We start from the raw sequence: 17,728 nt of genomic DNA on the forward strand, positions 1-17,728 counted from the left end.
CAAAACAATACTAGAAAGTAAAGCCTGACACGAAATATAGATTTTATGATGGAATTATTATAACTGAATTAAGGAGTTTCCCTTTTAATAATTTTTTTTTGGTAAAAATCTCGTGTTCTGATTTTGCAAAATATTTAAAAAACGTCCCATTGTTTATTTAATTTAGAGCCCACATATGCAATGAACTTATATTGTTGTAAATCCATTTTAGCAAAGGCGCACACTCCAATTTATTATTTAAAGACTGCAATGTGCTTGTAGTTAGTTACTCAAGTACGTGAAGTCGCTTTCAAATTTTTAATGCTAGTGAGTACAAAGAAGCCCTTTATTTATTTATGAAGCATTCCAAAAGTTATGTTACATCATTTTACAAATTAACAACTCGTTTTAGGCCTCTTAGTTTTCCGTTTAATAAAAAATCTCTTCTACTTAGAAATTTTATTCTTAAACATTATCTCCGCCCAGGCATCAGCGCCTTAATACTCTCCGGATTTTTCTTCACGCATAAATCCGTGAAAGCAACAGTCAACATCAATGCTTGTCCCAAAAGCTCTTTATGAGCGGCCGACTGAGCCAAATATTCATTTTTTAACTGTTGACCCGCAACAATGGTACTACAAGGCAGTGTTAAACTAGCACCGCGTTCTTCTCCAAGCAAATGGAGAATTGTTGCAGTGTTTGAAACGCACTCGTTTCCAACCAGCGTTCTGAACAACCTGAAATTCCACAATAAAACTCCTAAAAAATTCGGTGTTGTATTATAAGTACCTAGCTGCCACTTTGGCTTTTAGGAAATACACGCAATTCTCTATCAACTCGTATTTTGATAAGTCGTCCTGACATAATTTGTTGTGTTGGCAGCTTGTGTTGATGAGCGCCAACAGCATTGAGGATAATTCGAGTTGCAACGTATAAGCGGTAACTGCAGAAGGTTGTTTTTGGGTTTGATGGCTCATACTGTTGGTACCTTCAAAGATATAGACGTCACCGCAGGGTAGTTGGCTTAAAATGTTAATCGCCTGCAAATTAACAATGAAGACTTTTTAGCACGAATAACCGGAGTAGTTACTAATTGAAAAGTGTCGGTAGGACACAACTTTTTTGGAAGATCCGCAAAGTCCTGATGGCCCCAATTTTCAAGAACGTTGGAGGAATTTCGTATTTTGGCCCAACTGACGCCCATTGGTGCTATATGGATGCCAACGGTAGAATTTAACATCTAGAAACGCACGAATTTACGAAAAATACGTTTAATTTAATTAAAAAAAGTACTTCAGTGGCGTGTGCTGGTAGTGGTGGTACCAAAAGTTGTTTAATTCTCTTATTTTCAGTAATTGCAGATTTGGAACTTTGACTGGGAACATCCGCGATTATTTGCATGCATAATTTTTCAAGTGTCTTCATGTTAACACCGTCAACTTCCAAGAGCTCATCTAATGATTTGAAAGGACCTCTTCTTTTTTTGTAGCTTTCCAGGCTCTTGATTTTGCTTTGGGCCACATTTAGGCTAAAACGGTTCAGACCTATTTTGAGCAATTTTACGAAAAAATTGGCAATTATTACCTTGATAATTTACTGCTATTTGATTCATTCAGAGTCCCTAAAATTTTTTCCTGGTCTGCATGAGAGAGCTTTGGCTGAAAACTTAGTTCAGGGAAATCTACAGAGCTTGACCATTTTACCTACAATTTATAGCTTAATAAAACAAGCGACTCCTTTTCCTGCTTACCATAAACTTTAAATTGTGGCTAAATTTACTAAATTGACTAAATCCGGTTCTGATGCAAAACATGGTTTTATTTTTAATAATAAAATTTGAGATGTTTTACTCCTATTCGATATACTTGGGTGAAAAATAAGCGTAAAAAACTACATAAAACGAAAATAAAGGCCGTAATAAGAATGTGGAATGATATAACCTACAATACTTGTTCTGTCAAGGTTGACATTGACAACCGCCTGTGAAATAATATCACGTGTTTATAACGGAGTTATACGGGATTTCCCGAAACTTTGACAACTTGTTGTATAGGCAACCAGTTATACACACTTTTAATATTGCACGTTATCTATAGAGGACTTTACCTGATAATAAAAAACGTAATTTTTTCCGAAACTGGAAATTAATGAATTAAAGAAGTTTAATGCTATAGAAAAAAATCACGCAGACTTAAGTTGAATAAGTTGAAAATTGTTTACATATTTTTACATTATTTTTTTAATTCGAATTGCATAAAAGTCTATAGCTCTAAACAAAATTTCACACAGAATTATAAGCGTCGGTTTGAATAAATAAATAATTTTAATATTATTGAACCCGGCGCATCCACCAAATTTCGTGTTTGAATTTTTTGCTTTGGTCATGTAATTTTGAACATTGTCTACCAGCGAATGTGAAATGGCCTTTATATTCATCATAAAAAGTCAATGGTCCTAATGACAATAAAAGATTGTTCACATTTGTTTTTTTTTATTCCTGTCCAAATCTCATGACCAAAAGTGTACCTTTGGTACAAAATTTAGCGTTCTATCAACAGAACGGTCTTTTTAGAGAGATTCCAATAACTTTCAGTTCTAATAATTGTTTAGGTATTTTGGTTTTAATCCATTTATCTTGGCCAAGTTCAAAAATGAAAGCAAACAAAGACACTTTAATAATAATTTTTTTTTTGTGCTATTGTCATCATAGGTTATCACGTCGCCCATTTAAAAAAAAAGCTCGTCAGATTTTTGTTTGACAGAACACATGCGCCAAATAAACTGAAGTTCAACACCTTATCGCGATGGTCAAACTTCGGTAATTTTCGTCGCGAACTCGCAAATGTTCAAACCACGAAGAAGTGCCATCTTGTTCTGATTTATATTAATTTAATTACTTATATGTGCAAACTTGTGTACCACGTGTATTTGTTTTTGTTTGCATTGGCTTAAACGCTTCTTCTGCGGAAAATACTTAAGTTACAGAATATAGGTAAGCACGCTAAATTTTACCCTATCCACAGATCATGTGAGTCCTTATCTATAGCGGCCAAGCATATGATTGGCTGTTGCTATAAGGAGAAAGTTAGCATATTTCGTTAAAACGTTGCACGAAAACTGCAATTTTGGAATTATGGTATTATTTAACTGGTAGCCAAATATCAGGCTACGCTTTTGGTCATGATTTTTACGTTATGTCTACTAGAAACTAATGTGAATAATACTTTATGTCATTATGATTGAGATTTTAAAACTTCAAAGTAGACTTTTCATGGGGAACATAAAGGCTACTTCACATTTGACGGTTGACACCGTTCAAAATTCTACGACCAAAAGTATACAGCCAGAACTAAGAAAAATCTTTTTAGACATTGCAGTTTTACCTCGCGTAGCCCAATTTGCAAAAAAACCACTTCATTGCAAGATGACATGGGACCGATTTATTTGCCGCTACTGTAAGAAAAGATTTCGCCAATACTCACGATTAAGACAACATTTAAGGACTCATAATACGAATGAAAAAACCCATGGATGTGATTACTGTGGTAAGCTTTTCGCACAGGAGACTTCCTTAAAACAACATTTGCGAATCCATGCGGGTGAGAAGCCGTATTTCTGCGAGGAATGTGGAAAAACGTTTCGACAACAGTCGCATTTATCGCAGCATTTTAGAATTCATACGAATGAAAAACCATATAGGTGTGATTACTGTGGGAAAAAGTTCAGGCAGAGTTCCAATTTGAACCAACATTTGCAGAAACACACGGGGGCGAACCCCTTCAAGTGTAGGCAGTGTGAGAAAGGGTTTCGACAGAGCACGCATTTGGAGCATCACATGAAACAAAAGCATCGCGGTAAGTTTAATGTTTATTGTTTATTGACTATTTACAGTTGGTTTAGGTTGCAATAAGTCTTCGCCCAAGGTCACAAATTCCAAAATTTTTATCGTGTAATTCGTTCCTGTTGCAAATGGTGAAGTGTTATGTGATTTGGCTCTGAGATACAAAAGACGATCATGACACTTCTGTCAATGTAATGTGTCAGAATGCAATTTGTTTATTACCGTTTTTAAATTGTTGAGGGAAATTTCACTTCACTTGGAACATCCTAAAGGGCACTAATTAATTACGTAACTTTGATACACACCAAATTTCATGTCAACATTGACAAACGTCAAATTCTGGGGGGACAATGATGCCAACTTTGTCGTCTTAAAATTTCCAAAGAAAAAAAAACATTAAGATTCAAATTTTACATAAAGAAATAACTGTCAAAGTGGACATTTGCAACCTAAACTGACACTACAGTGACGATAAAAATAAACAGATAACAGATTTTTTAATTGTGTAAATCGGAAAATCACACATGACCGAAGTAGGCATAATGATTTATTTCATTAGGTTAAATAATCAACAAATAAAAAAATGGCAGTCCTTTCTTCAGGAAGCGGAAATCACGTGTCTCTGGAGTGTGACGGTGGCACAGTTCGGCTATTTTTTAAATTTGGATGCATTGGGGTCTTTAAATAAATGCCGTCTTAGCATTAATAGTTATAATGATGCTCTACCTACATATCTTCAGTAGGTCAAAAGATTAGATTTTGACCCGTTTTACAATTATCTTTGTATACAGTACGGTTGATTAATTTCGGGGCGGAGGAATTTAAATTATTGATTTTAGAGTAGTACTTCCAATATTAATGCACAGACAAGGCAAAGGCGCGTTTTATACAATAAAACCGAATTTACCGAAGACGCTGCGAAACGGACGTGAAAGTAAACATTTTATGCATTGCAGAAATTCTTTAGCTGCCCCGAATAAATGGTGGGGCACCTTTAAAAAAAAGTTCTGTATATGCAAATTCCTTTACTAACTTGCATAATTATAGTACTAGTGTTATTATAACAGTACTTTTATTACGACTTTAAGACATTTCCTCATTTTCATTAAACTCGAGCTTAGGTGGCGAATTTTCCTGATAACGTCCGGACCAAAGGACATGCGCTGTTGCTGTAATTTTTCCTTGGTGCTGCAATTTCGATCAATTCCGGTTCTTGAAGTAGAAAAAATCACCCCTCTGGTTGGAAGAACTTTCCATTATTAATGATGCCAGGATATGGTGATGGCTACTTGTTTAATAGTTACAGTACAGTACGAAAATTCCGTGAAAAAGGGAACAAAATGATTTGCCAAAGATTTTGCCAGCATCGATCGGCGGTATAGACAGGGGTTTGGATAGAAGCAGGTGTTGGGAGGGAGCTCAATATTGCTATTTTTACTATGCCCTTCTCTTTCTTTATCCGTTTCAAGAATTGCTTCACTGGTCTAGTTTAGTAGGTGTTAAAGCGATGTAGGGGAGAAATAATTAAGAGATTAATTAGAGACGCGTCGATTGAAATGGATGAACAGTTCCATCGCGAAAGGGATCAGAAGAAGAAACATTCCTCATTATACCCAAAACCACGTCAACTTGCTAAACATTTATCAGAATAGGGTACAATACAAGGCGCGTACTGGTTGCGCCGTAGCCGGATAGCACCGTTCCAACGTTTGGCAACGCCGCTAATTCAGTCTTTCTCGACATCGCTTTTTATGACAGAGAGTACGGTGAACAGTCAAAGCGATAGTGGCGGCACTTTGTGTTTTCTATAATTATTACGAAATGTGAATTTTATTTTTATGCGGAAAATTGAAAAACGCGCTAATGTTCCACAACTGATTCGTTGGGGTAAGTTTAAAAAAAAATCATAACCATACTTTTTCGCCTAGAACTGTCATGCCACCCCTCAAATAGTACTGTACTATTTTTTTTTCTTATTTAAATCCGTAAATACATACTAGAAATTTAAAATGAGGTTAAATGGTGACACTTTCAAAATGGCGGAGTTCTAGAATTGGGAGGGAATATAGTATCGACCCGAACATACACGAACGATGGCGAGCTTTCTACTTTACCTCGAGTATACTATAAAGGAACTTAAGTACTATAGGGACGAAAACCGACTTTGAGTAAGCGTTCTAGTATTAGTACCTGTAACAGTTTGTTTATATTGGGTACTAGAAAGACAAGCAGTGATGTTAAACTTTCAATATGGCGGGCTACTAGAATTGAGAAGGGGGAATAACAAACCGAAGTCGAACGAGCAGTAGCGAGCTTTGCACTTTACGAATTCTAGAATTTCACAAAGATCAAAATGTTTTTAGAAAGACTGCTAAGCTGATAATGATACGGAAAACTTTCAAGATGGCGGCGGGCTACTAGATTTTGAAGATGGCGCCGATTTGTAACATTTCAGAACGACATACTTCTAGTAAAATTTGTTATTTGTTCTAACTGCAATATAGGTAGTAGATTTAACCTTCTTATTACCAGATAATATTAACTTTCTTTTTACATGTATTGTTGTCGTCTTTTCAAAACACAAAAGGCCATTTGTATTGTTTCAAATAGTCGAAATTTTGTAATTTCCAAAGATTCTAACAAATTTCTCGACTAAGAAGTATTTTACCGATGGCTTCAATTGATATTTATTTAGATTTATCACATAAATTAAAGTTTATTCAACTTATTTATAATTAAATTATAACCTAATGCGACGAAGTGTGTACAATTGGATTTCTTTACATGGTAAATATGGCGGCATACGTATGTATATCTGAATAGTCTTATGTTCTGTGGCCCTTAAACATCCCAATGATGGAATTCAATCAGAACAACTATAAACAACATATTATTTTCAACCGGTGCTTCTAAAAAGATAATTTCAATATATCCTCTTTCGAAATTTCGACTGTACATTTTATTAGCATCGCCTTTTTCTCCACTTTTTTGAATAATTGCGTTCCCTGGAGGTCATTAGTGACTTTGGCGACTTCGTTTCAACTCCAAATAAACATTTTTAATTTCGAAAAACATATTAAAATTTTCCATGGCGGCCATCTTGTTGTAGTCTACTGTATGTTCAACAGCTTCGACGAGTTCAAGTTGGCCGGACAGAGGGGAGTCGCGTTCATTTACCTCGTGCGACGCTGCCAGTTTTACGTTGCGTAGAAGCTCGTAGAAAGTCAAAATAATTAAAATTATGACGTCAATAGCTGGGAAAATATTTTGGTGTTTTCCTATATAGTTCTAGAATCACGACAAGTTCTTATTCTCGTCGAACAACACCAAATTGCCTTTGTCCACTCTAGTTCAAGGTCATTCCAAAAACAAACAGCTGTGGACCCGAATTAGTCGTCATTTGATCATTTCTACTTGCACGCTTTTTACGAAACCGCGAATAAATGCAACACCTGAAGGGGAACAACGGTATATTTAGCCCACTGTACCGGATCCCCGTAAAAGGCTACAATTTATTTTGGTTAGAAACGCCGGTATATCTACCGGGTGTTTTGTAAAACTGTTATCTTATCATGTACAACATGTCCTTGGTTGCTGAGTATTGACTTGCGGTGTCCTTGGAAAAACTAATCAACATGGCGGTGTCCCCGCTCGGAAATTTTCCATTTCCTGGGTTTTGGGGGAATTTCTTGTTGGGGTTTTTGGAGAAATAATTATATTGTTGGGAGGCAATTCCGATCAAAAGTTGCAGAGTTGCGGCAAAAACAGATCCGTTCGCATTCATACATTACTGTACCGTTCTCCCCTACGCCTCTCGAATGGACTCGACCGATCTGGCTGCGATTTTGGTCAATCATAAAGTGGATTTGGTTTTTGGGTTTATATTTTGACTTTTGCACCACAAAAAAATTAATTTTGTTGCGTCCAGAAGGCTATAATTTAATTAAGTTATTATAATTTGAGTAGGTCTTGATGTAAAGTGGGCAACAACGCGTTGGTCTTTAGGGCCGGAGTTGACATCTTGAAAACAAACGTTCGATATCGATTTTATCTGAAGAGTAGGTGCGATGCGTTCGATAGCCCCTTTCAATATTCTTTGGTCAGACGGACAATCGCCAGTTCCAGGGCGCTTGGTGGCTCACTTTTATTTCCATATTTACGAAGCAAACTGTTGTTTTGTCGTATTTTGGCTCGGGGTATGAAAATAAATCCCAGATGGAGGCACCAAGTGGTGTCCCTTTAATGCCCTTTTGTAATAAATACATATTTTTTTTCAAAGACGATTAAAAGGGGCTTAAAAACAACGAAATCAAAAAGAATATATCTCAGCGAAGTGGAATGTTCCATTGTGATTGCGAAGGGGAGTAGCGACAATCTATTGCGTCGTGATGACGCGTTATTCGCATAACGTAGCGCAACGCCTCCTTTTACGTAATGAGGCACTTGACAAAGGACGGAGATTTTTCCAAATGGACCACAAAGCCCCCCAAATTAACTAATTTATTTTTTTTTATTAAAGAAACAAGATGCTAGTGCTAGACTAACATTAATATTTTAATGTTACATATGGGAATCTCTATATAGTTCTAGTTTTCGATATAACCAAGGACTTCCTTGTTGTTTTTGTACCCCTATGGCACCCCAGTGCCCCCCCAGCCCCAACCGTGATTAGCGATAAAGTGCACGACGTTTCTGAAAGTCATCTTCTACAATAAGGTCGAGTTAAAAATAGCACCTAAGGTAAATTCGCCCAGAGTAGCCCCCCCGTTTTCTAATCTTTTCGTCTTATCATCACAAATTGACCCAATCTGTTGCCAATTTGGATATTTGAAACAAGAAACGCTAAATATGAGGTCACCGGGGTACGCATGCGTAGCTTTTGTTCGACCTTCAGAACATCTCTTAACGATTTTTTCGTTTCGATGTTCCGTTTCGGATTTTGGGATGCACTCTTGTGGGATAATCCCGTTTGCTTTTCGCGTTTTTCCTAGCCCCGAATCGTTGTCGGCGAGTATCGATCATGGGGGTCTTTTGCCACTTTTTGTTTACTTTTCGTTGTCTTCACAACAAAAAGTTGTTGCCCCAAATTGAAAAAACGTGCTCGTTTATTAACGAAAATTATCCCACCGCCGAGTCCGTCCATGTCCAGCGTACTAAATTGCGGACTTTCTAGCCGAGCGCCAAGTTGGCTATCGTCCACACCCACGTTTAGAGGATATTCGTATATCACAGTTCGTAGTTTAACTTGGCCCCAAATCTGAAAAACTTCGGATTTTAATCCGTGAAAGGGCCAAGTCGGGTTCTTGCGCTCCTGCTGACGGGCTAAGGGGACCATGCAATTCCACCACAATACGAAAATGAGTGATGAAGAAAACAAAAGGGATGAAATATAGAGACTATAGTGTTTCCCCATGTTTTTCGTACCAAGAGCAGGTTTATTCATGGTTGCCACGCAGGCGCAATGGTCGGATAAAAGTAGAATGCAGCATTGTAGAATATCGGATCTGCTCTGCAGTCTCTAACTTTCCTCGTGAGTATTTTACCGTTACCATTTAATTCGAGGTGATGTCGAAGAAAAATCCACAAACGACCCGTTTTTGAGCCAAAACTTGGTACGGGGTAAAAGTATAGTGCTATATTTCGTCGGAATATATAATTTCCTCCCATAATTCACTGCGGCGGTAGGAGGGGAGGGGGGAGTACAGTGCCAGCATCAGTGTCAAGTAGTCAACGTGATATAGTATCGTTTTTCCGACATTTTTCGCTATTTTTATGAAATATTTCGTGGTCATTCGGTAAGGTCGTTGACACGTTTAGTGTATTTAACCTTAGTTTAGTCTTTGTCTAGACGTGCTCTCGGGTTGGGCTGACGCTATCTAAACTTGGGTTTTACGTCTCAAAATTGTACGATTTTTAGGGTCCTACTGTTTCATGTTTCGAAAATATGTACAGTGAAACTTCGGAAAACTGACAGAGGGTGGAGGGGGAACTTACAATTCGACGTACTTTTCATGATAGTTCCACAATTAAGCCTACTTTACGGCAAAGTAATATTTTATTAGAATTTGGCTAACGCGGTCGATAACGCCGGGTTGGCATGGAGTTAACCTCCAAGTGTATGAGGGCTTGGGGAGGTTGAAGGGCGGCCTTCACAGTGGCGCAGTCGGGGGGAGCGCGGGGGCTCAAAGCAAAATATAGGGAAGCAACGGACATATATTGACCCTTTTTTTAAATTTATCAGTTATCACACTGTTGAGTTCTTGTGTTATTATTTTATCTGTTTGCATTTTTCGGTGTTTATGAGTACTTTTTTACGACTTTTGTTTCGAAAAAAATACCATCGACCGACTACTAGATTTTTCTATTGAGTCCGAGATCCATTTTCGGGATTCATTATTTAAAAAAATCGAATCAAAAACTTGAAATTTCAAACTTCCCGCCTGAACTAACCGTACTTTTTTAAATATACCTGTGCGTGGATAATGCCAAAGGTAAACATGGACCATGGGAAGGCATATTGGCAGTAAAAAGTTTAGTTTAGGCACAAGGCGACGTTACACAGTGACAGATCTTCAATTCGCAGTCACAAATTTCGAAATTTCGAGCGGGAAATTTTAAATTTTCAATTTTTTTTTCCATTTTTTGCTAATGCTGTAATAACATGGAACTTTGAAAATAGTTCTCAGATTAAGAATTCTCCAGAGCACAATTCTCCATTAGCTAAATTTAATTTGGAGGTTCGGGAGAGCAGGAAAAAAATTAAATTAAATTTTTGGGTACAAATTTTTCTTCACATCATTTGAAACTGAATACTTTGAGCAAAATTTCACAACCGCAACAGTACCCTCTTATATAATCAAGACGCGACTGTACATTAGTGTAGATTACATTAAATAGGAGTGTATAGTATGATAAAAGACGTCATCTTATATTTAGATTTTACATCTGTCATGTATAAAATGCGTTGTTTCTGCGGTAACTGTCAAAGCTTCTTAGCTACGTTAACAGACAGATAACAGTGAGGAATTACCAACAGATACTCAAATGAATACCTCTGGAACTCCTTTTAGATCAATATTTTAAGTCACATATACAGGGTGATCCCCCACAAACGGTCTCCCGCTGCATCATCCCTTATATTTTTGGGACATTTAAGGCAATGGACCTAAGACAGTACCTTGGGGAACTCCTAACAAAACATTCCAATTTAATGACGCCTCACTTTGTCTGTTTTTTTTTTTCATTATGATGACTAACCAAAACCGTTTTAGTGATGATGCCATCACTGGATCACTGTATGAATAATCAATCAGAAATGACGACCCTAACCAAGACTTTGGAAGTCTTTGACACCTACAAACACCGGGAGGACAAGGACTCTGACGAAGAAAGCTTTCATCTTCCATTAGATGACGACGAGTCAGATTCAAGTAACTTTTCGTTGACCCCATTAATTTTTTCCCTAATTTTGTTCTCTTTCAGAAGTTCAAGAACCAGTCCGAAATGGAAATGGTGCCGAAACTGAAGATGACATCTTGAACAAGTTCGAAACAACTCCCGCAGCCTTGGAAAACATAGATTCACAAACAGAAGATCAGTTATTAAATGAGGATGAAGAGAAAAAAGAATCTAAAGAAAAGCCTTCCAGGGTCGAACCAGTTGTTGAAAATGGCGTTGATGCGAAAGACAGTACGGAAGTACCAACAGAAGATGTCAAAAAGGAAGAAAGTTCGGAGAGTGTGGTGAAAAGTGATGATGCGAAGAAAGAAAAAAAAGTTGAGAAGAGTGAAGTTCCTAATGTAGATATAGAAGGACGTTCTAGTGCTGCCGACGCCAGTGCAATAGATGATAGTTCAACGAAAGTTAAACCAGAAGAAGAATCAACAGAGAGCAGTAGTCCCGTGCAAAAAGAGTCAAAAAAGGAAGCCCCCACTGAAGAATCAAAAGAAAAAGAAGACAAATCATCCGACGAGTCATCAAAAGAGGAAAAATCCGATGATTTCCCAAAACATAGCGAAGACTCTGAAGATTTATTCGATATTAGTATAATTAGAGACGCAGAAGAAGACAATGCTGAAAGCGCCTACAATGAAGCACACCCTGAAGATAACCAAGAAGAACAAGAAGAGTTTGATGACAGAACAGAGGAGAAGATGGAGGAGGAGTGCAGTAACGGGAAAGAAAACCACGAGGAAGAAGAAGAGGAAGAAATGGATATAGATAAACACGAAGATCATCTAAAGAATGAAGATGTTGATATTGAAGAAGCGAGTTTAAAATTAGATTGTGATGCTACTAAAGACAATGCTAGTGATGGGGAGAGCGAAAGTAATAAAACTGTTGCGGTGATTAATGAACAAAAAGACAGTGGGAGTACGGGTAGTGTCCAAAACAGTGCGACAGAGTGTAGATTAGATGAAGTTACTGGTAATTTAGTTGATGTTGATGGGAGAGAAATAGTTTCTGAAGAGGACACGCTAGAGAATAAGAACAACGAAGGTAAGTCGCGATAAAGATACATCCGAATAACAATGGGTGGCCATTTATTATTTTAGTTAAAAAATTGATAAAAAATTGAGTAATGAAAGCCAAAACAATAAAAAAAGCGGGGAAATTGTTAATAATTCAAAAAAACAATTCTATTTTGACAACTGATACACTTCCCTACAGTGTCTGAATTAACCTGCGACATTCAAAATGACGAGAATCACGAGAAAGTCATGGAAATTAAATGAACATTCAATTCGATTAAAAATATACATTAAAAATAATGAAATCAAGAACACTTTGAGCCGATTTTATTTAACTTTTTAAAGTTAGCACGTTTGGTTTTTTGTAAAAAACGACCTCGTTGCTAAGAGAGCTTTAATTCTATTGCTGTTGCTATGATTAGTTGTTAAAATCAGCCCATCATAGTAATAACAACATTACAAAAATATTTACCAAAGTAATTTATCAGTTCGCAATTATATCTTTTGTTTTATACACTTCAAAATTACTGTCAGTTTCATGTTAGAAGTCAGTTGTCAAATTTATGGAAGTGCCTTAAGCTTCTTAGAAGTGGCTAAAGTAACATTAGTGCAAATAATTACACTAAATTATTATTAACTTTAAAATGGATAATTACAAATTAAATACAAGTTTTTGCTTTTATGGTTTGAGATATCTATTATGTACTAAATACATATTTAAAATAGAAAAGAAAAGATTGGAGCATGGTGATCAACCTGACAAATCCAAAATTATAAAGATATGCATAAGAATCTCGATAAAAATCATAGGGTTTTTTATTCAAAATGGTTTCCATTGAAATTGACATTGACAGTGAATTAGTTGTAACAATTATTGAATGCACATATGATTTAGAGCCACAAGAGCAAAGAAAAAATGGTAATTATAGTGTTTTTTGTAGAATATATTTAGCATTTAGGAAATATAACTTTTATGAAGGCTCGGGGAAGTACAAGAATTTTCTATGGAAATTAACATGTCTGTTATCAAAATTTTACGTCATTTACATTTTTTTAAAAGCTTTTCCAAATGGAGAGTCGATTGTTAGGTATCGACAACATTGACGCTAGAATTCCGGCGGTCACTTTCCAAATTAGTGTAATAAAATGGCGGCGCCACTGATAGTTTATGGTGGGGAGAAATAAATCCCAATCGCCGAACTGGACGTGTAATTTACTTTGGCCGGCTAACTTCAAGGCCATAATTTGTCAAAATTTTGAAACTTTGGTACACAAGAGGATTTAGGCATTGGATTGTGTATAAACTAGTACCTATTTTAACACGCAATTCATAAAGTCTCACATTTGCACTAAAACTCCACAATTTTGACAGATTCTGACCTTGAAGTACATATTTATGAATCAAGGGCCTAAAATGATTTAAGGACAACTTTTTTATAATGTGCCATAAAACAAAAAAAAAGCTGTGATGTTGATCAGATGTTTTTTTCTGAATCGTGCGTTACGTGGTCGATGGGCAGATTTGATTGTCAACTTTTTCATGAATTTTTTGTCTTTTCGGTGCTGTAAATGCAAACCTCGTAAGTTCTAGTGACAAAACACAATCAAACAGCAACTTCACACTTTTTTATATTACATAAATTGATCAATCATACGGTAATTATTTTCCCAGACTCCACAAGTTCCTTAAAGCGACCGCTAGAAGACCCCGAAGATGGTCCAACAAAAAAGTCTCGCACGGAAAAATCGAGTGAAGTCGAAACTAAAGAAACTGAAAAACCGAAAGAAAAACTGCCATTAAAGACTTTGTTAACGTTATCGGATTTCATGAAATCTAGAAAACACAATAGAAGACTGACTATGCACGACTTAGAAGAATTCTGTGTACAGAAGATATGTGAATCTATTGTGCATAAGAGCAATGTAGGAGACGTCCATCATGTGTTAAAACAACAAGAGCAATTAATCGAAAGCATGAGAAAAGAGCTTCAGCAACTGGCGAAACAAGCCCGAGATTTGGAGATCGTAAATAAAAAGCTAATGAACGATTTGAAACAACAAAATGCGACTCAGAAACCGCTCAACCCTCTGAAAATCACAAGATCTGTGGGGTTGCAAGTGAAATTCACTCCAATTTTTGAGGCTAATCTGAAGAGAAGGCAACTTAACTCCAACGCACCAGGCCAGAAGGCGCTGTCCCCGCAAAACAGAACTGCTAGAGTCGCTACGAATTCCATTACGCCCGCCGTTATGAAACAAGTGAGTTTTTTTAATATAACAAAAACTTTTTATTTCTGTATTGATTACGTAGGTCTCGATGAATCAATCCCAAAAGTCGCAAACACTGCCAAAACCCAACACTCCTTTGTTGTCGCAAGCATTGCAAAACCGCCGAGTTGGTTCCACCGATCCAAAGACTCCAAACCAACCGAACCGAAAGCCTGGAGAGCCTAAAACATCGTCTACTGCTTCTGTCATTGATCTAACGGACGAAGACGACAGACGGGATAAATCTAAAACCCCCGCGAAATTAGTGTCTCCAAAGAATATCGCGGTTCCTTTAAGAACCACTCCGATGCGAGTTAACGCCACCACTGGGATTCGATTGGCAACGTCTCAAGGAAAAATCTCTCCCATTACGTCGATGGTGAATTCCAGCACACCACAAGTTATGTATGTTGTTCAGTCATCGCCCCAAAATGTGCTAACTTCCTCTTTGGGGGGACCGAAAGCTGTTGTGGTTAACTTCCAATCCGCCAACGGAGTCTTAAGTAAGGGTATATATTGTTTTTCTAATTTGGATGCATGAGCGAATAATATTTTATGTAACAAGGGCGTAAAAATTGAGTTTTATCGAACTAGAAGCGATATTTACAGACGAGTGAAATGTATCTACTATTGTACTATTCTCATTACTGTGTTCTCATTTTGTTTTTTTTTTTCAGCGTCTACTCTAAACGGCTCCGCAGTGTCTGTCATACCAAAACAATCCAATACCATTCAGCTCAAAACCGTTCCTCCCCCAAAATCGCTACAACCCAACAAAGCTCTCAAAGCCGCCAATAAACACCCAGCGCCGTTACCAACACCGCCTATCGTTCGAGTTGTTTCAGAAAAAGCGCTAAAGCCAATTCCTCCAAAGCCACACTTAACCATTAGAAAAACCGAAACTGGTATAATCTTGCAGTGGAAGATGCCGTACGAATTGGATATGTACGAAACTATTGCAAGTTACCAACTGTATGCATATCAAGAAACTAGCGGTATGCCCAGTACCGACATGTGGAGGAAAGTTGGAGATGTTAAAGCTCTTGCCTTGCCTATGGCTTGCACGCTTACTCAGTTTGCCGACAAAAATAAATATTATTTTGCGGTGCGTCCTGTAGATATTCATAAGAGAATTGGAATGTTTAGTGAGCCTGAAGAAATCTCTTTGTAAATAATTTCATGTCTGTAGGTAGGTAGACATCATGTTTTTCATTTGATAATTTATGTTTATACTGTGTATTAAAGTAATTAAGAATTAAAATGTTTGTTTTGATGGTAAATTACAATCGTGGGCTGTGAAAAACGCACGTTTTTATTTAGAAGTTCCGTGCAGGCAATTCAGAAAAAAACGGATTAACGTTACACAATAAACGTGTTTATTTATTATCCAGATCTTAAAACTTTTTGTCCAACTATTTTGGCACGCGAATTTTCTTTTGTTTGCTTATGGAACTTTCACCCAATAATAAAATTAACATAACATTTCTAAATAGAGGTGTGAAGGACTCTAAGCGATACGTTTCCAGAAATTAAATAAAAATTCATCCTCAAGTTAATCTTTGGAATTGTCACTTTGACAGCTGCCAATTCTATGGAAATTGGTTTAAAATGTGAAGATCTTTTATTAAAATTTTAACAAAATTCTCAGTTTGACAACAAAAAACTGTTTCTCCAATCAAAGACATGACAACATTTTAAAGCCAACTGAGATACTGAGAATGAGGTTTTATTGGACTTCATGTATTTCCCAAGAGAAGAAACTGGAAATTCAAGAAACATTTTTCGAATAGTGGAGAACTGCAAAGAAAAGTCGATAAAATAGAATTTACACCAAAGACAATGAAGTTAATTCGTTTTTTCCCAAATGTTTCAATGAAGATCTCCCTCGCCAAAAGCAATTTCGTAGAAAAAGGTTTTTGTCATCATTTTTTTCGCGATTTTTTAGTTAAGAAATCATTCCTAGATTTTTTAAAAATCGAAAATTTGAGTTTTTTAGAAAAATACATGACTAAAACTGTCAAAGTTCTGATATCGATATCCCGTTTATTTTTTGGAGTAGATATTATATATCACTTTTACGCAGAATTTTCCGCAGATTCCGAATCTGGGATTGAAATTCTGATTCGACAACAAATAACTGAGTTATGGCCGATCAAAGTTTCGTATAGTTGATTTTCATTTTTCCTAATTTTTAGAGTTAAATATCTCGGAAACCATTAGAGATATTGAGGTGTGGTTTGCGCCATCGTTTTCCTCGGCTCATTTTACGTTAGAAAAAGTGCTCAAAAGCCCAAAATTCGTTAGTCGATTTTTCGCGAAAAAAAAATCCGACTCAAAACGATGAAATTTTTTTTATTTTTGACCATAACTCGTAAACTATTTGTCTGATCGATCTCAAATTTGGCCAGTAGATAGATCTCGAGCTCCTCTTTCGACTGATGTAAACACAAAGGTATTAAACGTCGTTTTCACCTTGAAAACAGTGATTGAAAATCACCCCAAAATGATTTCTGCAAAACAGGTTTTGGCCAATACCTCCTTTATTTAGTAAGTAAACTCAACAAATTTTAGCTCACTTTTACGCAGAAAATCACGCTGAATCCAAAGCCGCAAGAATTTTTAATCTTCGTCAACAAATAACTGAGTTATGGCCTTTTGAATTTTTGGATTGTCGCCAAAGTGCCAAATTTTTGAAGGTTCGAAACAATTCGTGTTCAATATTTCGGAAACTATTACAGATATTGAGATGGGGTTTGCGCCATCATTTTTCTCGCGATTTTTTACATAAGAAATAGTTCTTAAATTTTCCAAAAGTCGAAAGTTGTAGTTTTTCGTGAAAATTCATGCCAAACTTCTGATATCGATATCTCGCTTATTTTTTGAAGTAAACTTGCGTTATTTAGCTCATTTACGCAGAATTTTGCGCAGATTTCAAATTTGGCTTAAAATTTACACCGCCAACAAATAACAGTTATGGTCGATTAAAGTTTCGGATAGTTGATTTTCATTTTTCAAATTTTTAAAGTTAAAGCCCTCGTTTTTCTCAGCTCATCTTCATTTAGAATTCGCCCTCAAATACGCAAAATTCGATGGTCGATTTTTTCGCGAAAACTATATGTATATCCCAAGAAAAGAAACTGGAAATTTACGAAAAATCTTTCGAATAGCG

General features: G+C 36.6%; 2 protein-coding genes across 7 annotated transcripts; one reads left to right on the plus strand and one right to left on the minus strand.

Moving 5' to 3' along the window:
- Positions 1-309: 309 nt before the first annotated feature.
- On the minus strand, positions 310-1,962 carry LOC148179893 (transcription elongation factor, mitochondrial). The gene is made up of 6 exons (XM_088029778.1): positions 1,730-1,962; positions 1,564-1,682; positions 1,273-1,507; positions 1,070-1,219; positions 769-1,019; positions 310-716 (listed from the first exon to the last, which is right to left on the minus strand). The coding sequence occupies exons 1-6, from the start codon at positions 1,790-1,792 to the stop codon at positions 452-454; spliced, it is 1,083 nt and encodes a 360-aa protein (XP_087885904.1). The 5' UTR covers positions 1,793-1,962; the 3' UTR covers positions 310-451.
- A 1,570-nt stretch (positions 1,963-3,532) lies between these two features.
- Positions 3,533-15,820, plus strand: wde (Fibronectin-III type domain-containing protein windei). Of its 6 annotated transcripts, none has more exons than XM_088050810.1 (6): positions 3,533-3,833; positions 11,092-11,250; positions 11,303-12,319; positions 13,964-14,550; positions 14,603-15,068; positions 15,237-15,820. In XM_088050810.1, exons 1-6 carry the CDS (start codon positions 3,815-3,817, stop codon positions 15,728-15,730), a joined length of 2,742 nt encoding a protein of 913 aa, XP_087906936.1. In that variant the 5' UTR covers positions 3,533-3,814; the 3' UTR covers positions 15,731-15,820. The 6 variants fall into 6 exon arrangements, with proteins under 6 accessions (XP_087906936.1, XP_087906937.1, XP_087906939.1 ...); XM_088050811.1 differs by having other exon boundaries at positions 3,541-3,833; positions 14,603-15,062; XM_088050813.1 differs by lacking the exon at positions 3,533-3,833 and adding an exon at positions 5,531-5,707.
- Positions 15,821-17,728: the final 1,908 nt, after the last annotated feature.

The sequence above is a fragment of the Gnatocerus cornutus genome, chromosome 2, assembly GCF_029298725.1.
Source record: "Gnatocerus cornutus isolate USDA-ARS CGAHR chromosome 2, icGnaCorn1.1, whole genome shotgun sequence".
Taxonomy (NCBI): Eukaryota; Metazoa; Arthropoda; class Insecta; order Coleoptera; family Tenebrionidae; genus Gnatocerus; species Gnatocerus cornutus.

Excerpts from the sequence above, each read along its gene's own strand:
- LOC148179893 (XM_088029778.1), bottom strand. The coding sequence starts at position 1,792 with ATGTTTTGCATCAGAACCGGATTTAGTCAATTTAGTAAATTTAGCCAC. Across the intron at positions 1,020-1,069 it reads CTACCGACACTTTTCAATTA|GCGATTAACATTTTAAGCCA; the intron begins GTAACTACTCCG and ends GTTAATTTGCAG. Across the intron at positions 717-768 it reads AAAGCCAAAGTGGCAGCTAG|GTTGTTCAGAACGCTGGTTG; the intron begins GTACTTATAATA and ends GTGGAATTTCAG.
- wde (XM_088050813.1), top strand. The coding sequence starts at position 5,659 with ATGCGGAAAATTGAAAAACGCGCTAATGTTCCACAACTGATTCGTTGG. Across the intron at positions 11,251-11,302 it reads TGACGACGAGTCAGATTCAA|AAGTTCAAGAACCAGTCCGA; the intron begins GTAACTTTTCGT and ends GTTCTCTTTCAG. Across the intron at positions 15,069-15,236 it reads CAACGGAGTCTTAAGTAAGG|CGTCTACTCTAAACGGCTCC; the intron begins GTATATATTGTT and ends TTTTTTTTTCAG.